The following is a 13,102-nucleotide window of genomic DNA, read 5'->3' as shown; positions in this document are numbered from 1 at the left end:
ACGAGTGAGGTAGATGGGGAAACGAATTTCGAAAGATTTTCAAGAAATATCTTCGGGGTAGACGAAAAAATTCGTAGTGATAGACGTCAAATATCATCACAGACTGGCAAATCTTGGATTTCTTCGAATTCCTTCAATTTCCAAAGAAAAGAGAAGCTGGGGGAAGCTTCCAATTGAAGAATTCTCGCTCCAATTGAAGGCTTTCTTCACAGTTAGTTTCATAATTAAATTACGAGCCCCTTTAGTTAAAAAAAAGAGTTTTCTTTGGTCAGAACAGCGAATGATCTGAGCAGAAAATGGCAACATCTTATCTTTATTCTATCAAAGGAAGCACAGAGGCCAATATACTCGCCAGAAAAAGAGCCCAAACTGGATAAAAAAAACGTGAGGAAGTTAGCAGGAACTTTGATCTGGTTAAGCAAGATGCTTGGATTTACATGGTGACGTAAGGAGGATGTTCTGAGGCTTTTTTATCCAGAAAACGTGGAGGAACAGTGGTTTGAACTGCAACAAACGTCAAGGCAGCTCTAGAGAATTTAGAGAGTTACCGAGGGTGGACATAAACCTGGAAGAAACCTTCAAGCAGACATTCTGATAGTCAAGCTGATATCAAACCACTGAACTCCTCAGTCGTCGACTCAAAGCTTATATGGGAGGGGCCGAAGGAAAATCGATGAAATAGGCAAGAACAACAAGGTCTTTTTGGTCTGGGTTCCTGGTCACTTTGGAATCAAAGCCATAAAGGGGGCACAAACTGGCCCAGAACCTTTCTGCGATATAGGAAAATGCAACTATAAGAAAGAGAAACTGCAAGATCCAAGAAGTATTTGTATCTCCTTTGGCTTCCTCACAGGGCATTGACGCCTTAGGAAGGATAGGATGAAAATGGGCTTATCAGAAGCTGACGAATGTAGATATTGTGGGTAAAATGTTCACCTGGATACAGAATGCCCCGCCATTGCAAGCCTGCCTAAGAAATGTCTTGGACGAGGAAACCAGAGGAGAAATGAGGACTTAGCCTCCTTGAAGGCCTCTCAAATACTGGGTTCATCAGAGCTCTGGAGCTGAAGGGTGGGCTGTAGAAGGCACAGTTGTCAGAGCAGCTCTGGTGGTGGAGCACAACTTAAGTTCATCGGAGCTCTGGAGCTGAAGGGTGAGCTGTAGAAGGCACAGTTGTCAGAGCAGCTCTGGTGGTGGAGCACAACCTAAGGTCCCAGTGGAATGTAACCTCCTTACCGAACTTGTAACAACCTTCATCATCATCTTGAATTTCTGGGGATTAAACACACATCAGCTTTGAATGTGTTTCATAATTTTCTGTTTCGGTGAAAGAAGGGTTTGTGATCAATGTTATCTTGGAGTTGTCCACTAGATCTGGACCTCCAAAAGTAGGAGAATCTGATCTGGAAACATTCCTTAGTTTCGAGCAGTTATTCCAGCTAGCTATTTCGTTATTTCCCCAACAATTAACCCATTCTAGGGCTGTATCTACGTACCCAAAGTATCCCTCCTGTCCATCCCACTTACATCTGAGCTTCGCCATCTGCCGTTAAGGCTTTCATCGACCATTTCTTCCAGTTACAACCGAAGCCAACGTGACCATGAGACCGTCCAGTTTTCCTGGTGGCGAGGAGTTGACCAGGAGGACAAAGATTGGCCTGACCAGGCAGAACAGCAGGCAGTCGGTGAAATCTCTGATAGAAAGCATCGAGAACCAGGGTAAACCCATCGCGAAAAACGGTAAGTTGGTGGTCGAACAACACCTCTAGGGTCATTTAAACGTTTACGATTGCAGCCCTCAACATCGTATCCAGGAGCAGCTCCAACTCCTCCTTGAATTCCCTGGCTTCGGACGCTAGGACGCCTTCCAGCCCTTCGGTGGTACTGGTGGCGCCATCTTTCTCCCCGGCCTCCCCCCTTCGCAACTCCTCGGAATGGACGGAACCGACGCTGGTGCAGATCAAGACGCCGCTGAAGGAACAGCAGCCCAACAAGCTGGCGAGGGACTGGAGCAAGACCCACATCACAGGTAGGAAACGACGATTTTCAACCATCTAGGGAGGCTCACCTGATTCTCAAACTTTCAGATTCCTTGCTCAAGAACGACATTTCGAAGGTCAAGACCGAAGAGAACTACAGGGAGTCGATACTGCAGAAAGGCATGGATTTCTCGAGGAGGAACAGCTACTCCGACCTGAGTAAGTCGTCCGGGGACGAAACGTCGTCGAACCTAACCCCATTTTCGGTTTCAGGCGAGCGTAAGGATCCCTTGAACGGTCTGATCAAGAACGGAGGGTCCAAGAGGAACGCCCTGTTGAAGTGGTGCCAGAACAAGACGATTGGCTATCAGAACATCGACATCACGAACTTTAGCAGTTCCTGGAACGACGGTCTGGCCCTGTGCGCCCTGTTGCACACCTACCTGCCCGACAGGATACCCTACGACAGTCTCAACCCCCACGAGAAGCGCAGGAACTTCTCCCTGGCCTTTTCCGCAGCTGAAAGCGTAGGAATACCGACGACTCTGGTAAGTTTCCTGATATTTCATACTTTCTCTTCCGCTTGGCATCACCGCTTATATATTTTTTTGTTAAATTGATTAGGTTTTGTGAACTCTGAACATTTTACTTTCGTTTGAGTGTCTTTTCTAACTATTACTATTTTCTTTTCATTGTCTGTTTGTTCTTTTATTTTTTGTCGTTCCCTTGTGGCTTTTTTATCTTATTTTCTTCTTTCTCAGAACATCAACGATATGGTGCAGTTGGAGAGGCCGGATTGGCAACAGGTTATGAGTTACGTCACTGCCATCTACAAGCATTTTGAGACCTGAGTAGATTCCCTTCATTCGTCAGTTGCTGTGATACGAATTTATTCATTCCCAAACTTTTTTTTCCTCCGAGGAGGATTGACGATGTTATTTATTGATCTTTTTCATGCACTGATTGTATTTAACGACAACGTTGACTGAGAACTTTTATATATTTATAATGATTCCTTGTATTCTTGAGATGTATAATTAGATATTTGTATTCCTTGAGAAGTTTGAAGAAAGTGCCGTCTGTACACTGCTTTAGGGTGTATCCATATGGATGTGACACTTTTGGAAAAGTTCGTGAAATGATATCCATTCAATATATTTATCTAGTCACTGTGGTATTTCGATGACTAAACTTTTTAATGGAGTTTTTTTCGCCTGGTTATATCCACAGAAACACTAGTTATTTTGCACCAGAAATCACACACGTTGTGGTTTGTAGAATTCACAATGTTTTAAAAGGAAAAATATTCGACTTAATCTGACCTGTTTTTTTTTTTTTGTTGAAATAATTCTTTTTTCGAATCGATCCAATGTTTTCTCGATTTGTGTCTGGTTGTTCCGAATTGTTCTTTTTTTTTTGAAGAATATAGAACGTTTTCGCTTCTTTTTGTTATGTGAATTTGCAATTTTTTTGTGAAAATTCTAAATACACCAATTTTTTGATATGCTTTGTTGTTTGTATCATCCCATGACCTTACACGCTTTAATTAAGAGTCTGATTGAGAGGAACAATGATCAGAAGACATGGACAGGTGTGGATTACATGGTAAGTGTCGTTACAGCATTCTTTCTGCTCAGACAGCATCTATGCTAAGGAGTCTCCGAAATTTTCGGATTCGTTTCTATTCTATACCCCATCTTTTTGGGAATTTTTCGAAGGTCATCTATAGAGTAATTTATCTTCCAGGAAAATTATCGTAGATCTAAATGTGATACATATTCTGAAAGAGCAACTCTTCTAGTATCAAATTTGAGAATTTCATCCATCTCGGCACAACCGTTTGGTCTTGACGAATTCACAAGTGAAATTTGCAATTTTTGAAAAATGTCATTTCAAAGATGAAAATCTAAACGAAGGGAGATAGGCTTTCGAAATTGTTCGCAATAGATCCAGCGTGTTCGAAAACCTATATTTTCATACCAAAATTTCGAATATCTGACACTGTTTAGGAGAAAATAATTTTTTTTGTTTTTCCACTTTTCATTTTCGAGTTGACTTCGAAGAGCTCTCTGGATTGCAATTCTCGATTGAATCATCAACTGTTTGGTTTTCTAGAATCTTCCAAACAAATTCTATGCACTCCATATCCTAAGACAGTAATAGAACATCCTGTTTTTGAGACAGAGTAGCAAATATGTCATTTTAGGGGGGTCTAACCCCTTGCTCATTTTTGACCCAAAAAATCGAAATTTTCGAAATCGAGTTTTTGTGCTTGGGTGGAAGCCTTGGCAATGCTGATTATAAAACCGGAAATCCCAATTGGATCTGACGAATATAACAGGAGATATCGCAGATTGAAAATTGCAAATTTTTGAAAAATGCCATTTCGAAGATGAAAATCTAAACGAACGGAGATAGGCTTTCGAAATTGCTCGCAATAGATTCAGCGTGTTCGAAAACCTATATGTTCATACCAAACTTTTCAATATCTGACACTGTTTAGGAGAAAATATTTTTTTTTGTTTTTCCACTTTTCATTTTCGAGTTCACTTTGGGGAGCTCTCCTGAGTACAATTCCCTATTGAATCATCAACAGTTTGGTTTTTTACAATCTACAGAACAACTTCTATACACTCCATATCCTACGACAGTAATAGAACACCCTGATTTTCAGACAGAGTAGCAAATAGGTCATTTTAGGGGGGTCTAACCCCTTGCTCATTTTTGACCCAAAAAATCGAGATTTTCGAAATCGAGTTTTTGTGCTAGGGTGGAAGCCTTGGCAATGCTGATTATAAAACCGGAAATCCCAATTGGATCAGACGAATATAACAGGAGATATCGCAGATTGAAAATTGTCAATTTTTGAAAAATTCCATTTTCAAGATGAAAATCTAAACGAACGAAGATAGGCTTTCGAAATTGCTCGCAATGGATTCAGCGTGTTCGAAAACCTATATTTTCATACCAAAACTTCAAATATTTGGCCCTGTTCAGGAGAAAATAATTTTTTTTGTTTTTCCACTTTTCATTTTCGAGTTGACTTCGAAGAGCTCTCCGGATTCCAATTCTCTATAGAATCATCAACTGTTTGGTTTTCTAGAATCTTCAAAACAAATTCTATGCCCTCCATATCCTAAGACAGTAATAGAACACCCTGATTTTTAGACAGAGTAGCAAATAAGTGATTTTAGGGGGGTCTAACCCCTTGCTCATTTTTGACCCAAAAAATCGAAAAATGCCTTTTCCAAGATGAAAATCTTAATGAAGCCTTTCGAAACAGATAAAATTAGCCCAAACATATTCTCCAACAAGTATTATTGGGCGTATAATACAGAAAACTCCCGCCAAAATTGTTCACGATAAGCGATGCCCAATACGTCCCATTCGAGCACCGATACAAGCAGGTTTTTCACCAGTGGGGAAAATCGATCATCCAGACGTAGCGTCCAGAATTTCCACTCCCCCCACCCCGCGTCTCCGACCGCTAGCGCAACAGGCGTCAAATATCAACAGGCGTCGCGTGGCGTCCTTTCAGTTTCAACGACGAGTCGGTGATAATGAAATACTGGTCCAGCAGCTTATACGTGCATTTTGACATATGTTGATGGTGGTTCATTTGGTGAGTTAATCACTTTTTAGAGCTCAAGAAGGGTGGGGGATGCGAAAATTATTCTTTTGACAGGTTTTAAGGTTGATTAGTACAACTTTAACAAAAAAAATTAAAAATATTTGATAAAATTAAGTTCTCATGATAGAAACTTGGTGTCAAAGAATTCTTTTGAATTTTGAAGAAAATTTCTCTCTGAAAATATATTGAAAATCAAGATTAGGTACCTTATTGTAGAGATGATACTTGATGAATGACAAAAAAAATCACAATAAGAGATTGTATCTATATTTATTTATGGAGAATTAATAGAAACAACTGATCTACTGGAATCAGAGTAAGGTGAAACTCCGCTGATAAAAGAAACAAATCTGCTAACATTGTTTCACTCGATGGAGAGTAAAATTGTAGATATGACAGATTTTACAGTAAGAAACACTAGTATTTTTGGAGAAATTACCAAAATAATAGAAAAATTACAGAGTTAATGAAAGAATTGAATTTGCTCATAATTATTATTGGAAAAGGAATCATTATTCAGATCTGAATCGAATACGAATCTTATAGAAGCGAAACTACAAAGAAGATTGAATTTTATGTTGAAAGAGAACGTATTTTTCATGTTCAAGTTTAGAATGTCTCCCTTGAAAAGATTTTTTTTCCTTCAAAACGTCTCTAGAAGCCTTATTCTTTTTTCAGCGTGCTGTTGGAGGCTAAATGATGAATACTTTCCACGAGTTTCATAAAGGAACTTTTATGTCATCATCTCCTTTTACAATTCGCCTTGTTCCAAGTAAACAAGACAATAATTGGTATTCCTATTTTCCGATTCTTTCAAAAGAAGAATTTGAAATTCTCATTAGTCAGTAACATCTCCAGTTTTTTTTTTTTTCGATAAAAAATTGTGCAGTTATAAGAAGAGGCCTACAATGTCAATGTTAAATTTAACACTGGTATCCGATAAAGATGAAAAGAAGAAAGGATATCTTGTTATCTTTCACAAATAACTTTTTTTTTTGACTCACTCGATAAAATGTTGTTTTAATTTTACTCATCTAGTTAATCGAACTGTCCAAGGTTTCCCCAACAAGAAACTGTGATAGTTGACCTACTTTTGCCTCGATAAAGACAATATGTCCATGAAAATTGAGGTCAGGCCCTAGACAGTGGCCATCCAACCTAAATTCCTTTTAAATCGATGATTTTGTACAATTTCTTACAATGGAAACAGTTCAAAAATTATGGCGAGCAGGTTTATTTTCAAGGTTGAAGGAAATTTAGCTTTCTCTGGATGGAAATGAGGAGATTTTCCATTACAAAGATAGAAATGCCATTAGTTCATTTGGTTTTTTGAAAATTGTATACGATGAATTATTAATAAACCGAATAAAGATTCAAACAATTACTCTTAAAAAATTCCTGGTACTCCAGGTAAACTCAATTATTTCTTGCCTTATTCTATCTGTGAATTTGACAAATAAGAGCGTCTTTAGCAATTATGAACAGCGTACCATCTGTGTGTTGTTAGCTAGTAGTCCAATTACTCTTAACTGGAATTATATGAAGCCAATTACAACGGAGGAAATTCAACAAGAGGAGATTCATTGCATTCCGTGATGAACTGGGAAATGCGGGGAAAGGTTCAATAAAATGAAATATATACAGGTGGTTTTTTACCCTCTACTATTTGCCGCCATGAAATGAATCTCTTTTTGGCTATTCGACGAAATTTACCAGTTTTTTCCAGACCGGACCTGAACTAGTTGTTGCGGAGAATGAACGTATGTACCAAGTATCATCAAAATATATAAGGTGGTTCGAAAGTTATGAGTAATTGAAGAAATTGGCAAAATCAATAGAACACTCTGTATTTTGATTATAGAGAGAGATAGATCCTTTAAATATAGGTTAATCTGACTCATCTACGTGTCCTCTATCTACTCTTAGCTTCAGCCGTATTACCACAGTGAATCACCTTGTATAACTGTATACAGGGTGCGTCTTTGACGCGTACAAATATTTTGAAAGCAGATTCTTGAGGTCAAAAGAAACACTTTTTTCCTTTACCATTTTTGCCAAATCGGCTCGGTTTAAGAGATACAGGCTGTTGAAAAACCATTAAAAAAAATTATTTTTATTTCTATCTCACAAACGGTTTCATCGAATGAAATGGATTTCGGAATATAGTTTTTCATTTATTTGACGAATCTTTTTCGAACACAAGATATCACCCACGTCTTCCAGTTTTCTCATTATGACCATAAGGTACCATAAAAATTCCAAAAATTCAAAGAACCCAACTCTTGAACCTAAGTTGGAGGCTATCTACTGAATATTTGAACGTTTTCTAAAATAAAAGTATTCTTCATATTTTCTCGTATAATGCGCCGTTTTCAAGTAATTTGATGTTCAAAAATCAAAAAGTATCTGTGAAATTTGAAAAATTGGGTACTTGATTACAACCAGAGACAAGATTTCTCTATGATTACAACTCTATTTAAAAGATCCATAGATGTGTAGAGTCACAGATTAGCTAGTTATTCTGAAGGTCATTCAGCTTCTCCAGGGGTGGCATAGCTCATTATGAAAACTTAAAATGGCTATATCTTTTTATCAGGACCGAATCGTAGAAAATGTTTTAGGAAAAAAGTGCTTCTTTTGACCCCAAGAACCTACTGCTGAAATTCTTTCGCTGGGGCAAAAGCCATAGTTACAAAATCCTGTGATAGGTTTTTATGCTGTCATTCTTGAGGAAATTCTCGAAATATTTATGGCCCAGTGAATTCCACACCACAAATGATTCAGGAGGAATTATTTCCAGGGATTTGAACATCTACTTCATATATTTTCCAGTTAGGGAAGATATGCCAGTAGACTGCCTTCACTGATGGACTGCGGAACCCCAACAAGCCCCTCGAGCAGATTCGTGTGCCCAAACGACAGGCAGCTAGCCTTGCGTGCGAAGTAAGTGATCGGGGGAAATATAATTGCCACTATATAACTCGTACATCGTTCTAGATTGAAGACGGGATGGAGCATCAAGACCGGCTCTCTGGGGTATCAGACCCCATCGACCTCCAATCAACCCTTGTTACCAGAAGAACAAGAGGCGATCGTCGCAGTCATCAAGAGGGCCGAGGAACTCGATCAGATGGAACAGGAAAGGGTGAGTGGGTGTTGTAGCTTCGATGTGAATTATTTATTGAATTTCTCGGAGCGCGTTTATGGATTTGTGGGTTTTATAAGTTTCCTTCGTCGAAGAATGAGGGATGGAACGTACACACTGAAAATTGTTCTTGGAGTTTTGTTTTATCGATATCAATGCGTAGTTTAGATTGCAAGGAGTTGTTCGGTGGATCATAGAATAGAAAATACTCGGGTTTGAATCCATTCTACATAGACATATAGACATCTCCTTATGTCTATGTTCTACTGTCTTGTCATCGAAATTTCTTGAAAGATTGACAACTCTATGGTTTTCATAGAGTTCAATGAATGACACACTGATCACAGAATTGTGAAGTTTTTCTTCGGAAAGTGTTCGTACTTGATTTGTACCGTAGATTTTGGAAATTCCTGTTTTTCTCCTAACAAAATTCATTCAGTAGCTGAATAAATGTCGCCCTTGTAGACACAACAGTATAGGGAAGTTGCATTCAACGCGAAATCGATATTTTTCGGCGCCCTTGTAATTGAAAGACACCTGGTTCCCTAAATAACTCCCGGAATAGCTACCCCACCAATCGTGGGAGACGAGTCGACCCCCAAAAACCCTCCTCCTAATTGAATTCTTCTGTGTGCCATTTACCCGTTCGGGAAATTGAGAGATTGGCTTGTTCCAGGCAACTAATTTGCGAAGATAATTGACATTTCATTGGCCGCCGTCAATCCGTATGCTTCTCTTGCTGTCTTTCGTTCAAAGACGAAGGAATTGCTCTACTTTTCATCGGAATTCTCGAATTTCTTTCCGTTTATAAAATATTGTCACAATCACAGATAACAGAATCATAATCTGTCACAGGGTGTGACACAGGCATCGACATAGAGTCTCTATGTCTATGGACAGAGGGCAAAGGAGACGTTTCTGTGTCGCATTCGAATTTAAAAGAATTATTTTCTAATTTCCCTAAGTACTAACATTCATCTCCAGGTTGGAAACCTCATACAAAGACTGGAAAACATGAGACGCAAAGTGATGGGACGCAATCCTTCGCAGTGTCTACTCTGTGCAGATGGTTTTGGAATCCTCAAGTCGCATAAGTTGGTCTGCATGGATTGCAAGAAACCGGTGTGCCATAAGTGCGCTATCAACTCTTGTCCATTCAAACATTGGTATGTATGGAGTATAGACTTATGACTTATAGATTCTGGAGGTCAAAAGAAACACTTTTTTTGCTATATAATCTCCACTCCTGGAAAAACAAGAGAATAACTAGCTAAATCTGTGACTCTACACTTCTGTGGATCTTTTAAACAGAGTTGTATTCAGCCAAAGTAACCGATTTTTCAAATTTCACAGATCCATGTAGAAATCAAAGATTCACATAGTTACCAGACTACCAAAACTATACTCTTGCTAATATTCACTAATACACTTCCATTACAAGATTTCACTAAAAATCACGTGGTTCCTTACTGTTTCGTGTCACTTTTTCTTTTCTTTTGAAAGTCCGAAAGAACACTGGCTCTGTATGATCTGTGCTGAGGTCAGAGAACTATGGAAAAAATCCGGGGCTTGGTTCTTCAAGAGCATCCCCAAATACGTACTTCCAAACCAGAACAATGGATTGAACAAAACCAACACCAGATCGCTGAGGGATGACGACAGCAGCAGCGACGAGGACTGGAAGATCAGAAAGAGGAACCAGAGGAGGCACTCTAGCTCTGAAAGCCCGAATGGTGAGTACTCATCATCAATTCCGAGAGCGATTAGATTTTTTTGAAGACCAATACACTATCTTCACGAATGATGAGCCATCATAAAATAATCATCAGTCAGGATGGCCGAGCGGTCTAAGGCGCTGCGTTCAGGTCGCAGTCCACTCTGTGGGCGTGGGTTCGAATCCCACTTCTGACATTAATTTTTACGTCTTTTTCAGACGCGAAGGAGCAGCGTTCGTCAAACCCCCCTTCAGTATCCAGGTAAGCTTCCATATTTAATCAGACGAAAATCGATCAGAACACCATCTCTTCGCAGTCAACCGAACAGTGCCAGTCCTTGCAGTTCCACCCATTCCAAGATGCCAGATTTCCTGAAACCCTATCCAAACATAGCCGCAACCTTCGACTCCAACAGTAGCAACGACGCTAAGACAGATGGTAAGGCCGAAACTCTGGAAAACGCTAAGAGGGGCCTTATGTGCAGCAGAAGCTTGACAGATTGGCCTTGGAGTGACAGCAGAAGCGAGGGAAGAGTATCCCCGAGCACTTGCAGTGCCAGCAGTGTGAATTTTAAGGTTGGTAATCTCATAAGAACTATTGGGAAAATCATTTTTCCATTAATCATTTAAAACTTCGTTGAGCTAGAAATTAGTAATGGTATTCGTCAAGGGTCAATTTTAGTCTCGGGTTTATTCGATCATTGAATGTTCTGAGCTGGTTATGGTCCATTTCGGAAGGAAATGAAGCCACTGTGACTTCGATGATTTGTTTCGATCTTTCCAGAGTACGAGCGAAGAAACAAGAGAAGCCAAACCTGTCATCGATCTCTCTCTGGGAACAATGGACCTTGCATTCAATTACGATCCTGTCAATTCCACGTTCCAGGTCACCGTTTTCAGGGCCAAAAATCTGACACCAATGGATATGAATGGCCTAGCAGACCCTTACTGCAAACTCAACATCTTACCATCCACGAAAAAAGATACGAGGTAAGTTCTAAATCGAGTTACGACGAAGCAATAAGGCGAAATACGTTTTCAGACTGCGCACAAGAACGATCCACAAAACTAGAAACCCCGAATTCAACGAAAACCTGACTTTCTACGATATTTCCGAAGACGACCTAATGAAGAAGAGTCTCCACATAATAGTGGTCGACGAAGACAAGTATGGACACGACTTCATGGGGGAGACAAGAATTAATCTTGCGAAGCTGAAGGTCCAAAACAATATATATGTAAGTAGACAGAAATTTTTCCATATGTACCACTGACAATGAGTTTTGTTATCTTTACCCTTTACTGTCTGACTTCAACTTAACATACCCGTCAAGTATAAATGGTTTCAGCTGACAATAGCCCTAGAGAACAACAATTTCCAACAAAGGGGGCCTCTTCCTGGACCAGAATTATCCCAATGGTTCGACGACATGTGGTCCAGGGGACAAATACTGCTCTCCCTCTGCTACAGTACAAGGAGGAGGTCTCTTCTGGTGACTGTGATCGAATGCGCCAATCTTCTGCCTATGGATAACAACGGGTTTTCAGATCCTTTCGTTAAACTGTGAGTACTCCTTGGAGAAAAAATTATCCAGTTATGTCATCAAGATGTTTCTTTCCAGTCAGCTGCGACCAGACCCTCACCGCAAGAAGCACAAGACTACGGTGAAATGGAAGGAGCTGAACCCCGTTTGGAACGAACAGTTCGCCTTCGAGACTCGTCCAACAGAGCTTTGCACCCAGAGTCTCTACATCACTGTCTACGACAAGGACTACGGAAAGAGCAACGACTACCTCGGCGGTTTGGTCTTGGGAGGCCTTGGATCGAAGGGACAACGTCTCAAGCACTGGTTGGACATGATCAAGTACCCTGATCACCATCACAAGTGCTGGCACAACCTCAGCGAGGAAAATGTCAAATGAGAGGTTCGGTTGGAGGGGACAACAATTTTTACCGATTAGTATGGTAGCGTAGGATTAGTCTGAATGAACAAAAACGTTGTCTTCTGGGTTGTTTCTGCTTTATGTGACTTCTTCGGGTTGTGAACATGCTCAATTCTTCCAGTAGATGTAGCGAGCTCATATTTTTGTCGGTTCATTTCAAAACACGCACAAGTTTCGTGTTAAGCTTTCCTTCCTTTATTGCTTGGTTTTCAAGATTGAATAAAAACGAAATATTTTAGATTGATGATCTAAAGAATGCACATTGGTGCATGTGAAGAACTGAAACTGGGCTATTGAATTCATTTCATAACATCATTTTTAACTTCAGTACACACTGATTGTGTAACAAATTACACGAATCATAACTAAACTGCCTCATGAAAACTCTTCACATCTTTCCACCTGAATATATGATAATAATAAAGTTGTTTAATACAAATATGTGGAGTTACAGGTTGCAGATACTATTTATTTTGTTATTAGAGGAAATAGTTATCGCTTGAAGCGTGCAGTGCATATTCAGATGGTGATAAATTGCATTGTTAGAGGAATTTACTTTTATATGGCATTCGTTTCTAATGAAGCTAAGGGAAACTTTGTAATGTATTATTAATCGTAAAGTTGTGTATCTATAAAAATATATAATTGTTGAGAAACTTTCCTTCTTATAATTCACGTTCCCAATTTGG

The 13,102-nt window shown here is 39.5% G+C and overlaps 2 protein-coding genes and 1 non-coding gene across 5 annotated transcripts in view; all 3 read left to right on the top strand.

Moving 5' to 3' along the window:
* Positions 1 to 3,485, top strand: part of LOC123320889 (cytospin-A-like) — a 29,244-nt gene extending 25,759 nt beyond the window's left edge. Inside the window, exons 11-15 of the mRNA XM_044908378.1 lie at positions 1,579 to 1,740; positions 1,796 to 2,029; positions 2,088 to 2,198; positions 2,253 to 2,527; positions 2,741 to 3,485. Coding sequence (XP_044764313.1) covers positions 1,579 to 1,740; positions 1,796 to 2,029; positions 2,088 to 2,198; positions 2,253 to 2,527; positions 2,741 to 2,830 — 872 coding nt within the window. The 3' untranslated portion in view covers positions 2,831 to 3,485. The remainder of the gene's footprint in view (positions 1 to 1,578; positions 1,741 to 1,795; positions 2,030 to 2,087; positions 2,199 to 2,252; positions 2,528 to 2,740) is intronic.
* A 2,017-nt stretch (positions 3,486 to 5,502) lies between these two features.
* Positions 5,503 to 12,952, top strand: LOC123320141 (rabphilin-3A). Of its 3 annotated transcripts, none has more exons than XM_044907342.1 (11): positions 5,503 to 5,601; positions 8,452 to 8,553; positions 8,608 to 8,755; positions 9,740 to 9,921; positions 10,259 to 10,488; positions 10,689 to 10,731; positions 10,787 to 11,045; positions 11,254 to 11,459; positions 11,512 to 11,707; positions 11,819 to 12,033; positions 12,092 to 12,952. In XM_044907342.1, exons 2-11 carry the CDS (start codon positions 8,477 to 8,479, stop codon positions 12,390 to 12,392), a joined length of 1,857 nt encoding a protein of 618 aa, XP_044763277.1. In that variant the 5' UTR covers positions 5,503 to 5,601; positions 8,452 to 8,476; the 3' UTR covers positions 12,393 to 12,952. The 3 variants fall into 3 exon arrangements, with proteins under 3 accessions (XP_044763277.1, XP_044763275.1, XP_044763276.1); XM_044907340.1 differs by having other exon boundaries at positions 11,804 to 12,033; XM_044907341.1 differs by lacking the exon at positions 5,503 to 5,601 and having other exon boundaries at positions 8,448 to 8,553; positions 11,804 to 12,033.
* Trnal-cag lies at positions 10,584 to 10,666 on the top strand. The gene has a single exon. It is a non-coding gene; the product is annotated as a tRNA-Leu (tRNA).
* Positions 12,953 to 13,102: the final 150 nt, after the last annotated feature.

The sequence above is a fragment of the Coccinella septempunctata genome, chromosome 9 (assembly GCF_907165205.1).
Source record: "Coccinella septempunctata chromosome 9, icCocSept1.1, whole genome shotgun sequence".
Classification (NCBI taxonomy): Eukaryota; Metazoa; Arthropoda; class Insecta; order Coleoptera; family Coccinellidae; genus Coccinella; species Coccinella septempunctata.
The sequence above is the reverse complement of the archived record's forward strand: the minus strand, read 5'-3'. Positions and strand labels throughout refer to the sequence as shown.

Bases quoted from the DNA above. Each gene is read 5' to 3' on its own strand.
- LOC123320141 (XM_044907340.1), top strand. From the start codon at position 8,477: ATGGACTGCGGAACCCCAACAAGCCCCTCGAGCAGATTCGTGTGCCCA. The intron at 11,046-11,253 runs GTTGGTAATCTC...CGATCTTTCCAG, and splicing joins CCAGCAGTGTGAATTTTAAG to AGTACGAGCGAAGAAACAAG. The intron at 12,034-12,091 runs GTGAGTACTCCT...GTTTCTTTCCAG, and splicing joins TCAGATCCTTTCGTTAAACT to TCAGCTGCGACCAGACCCTC.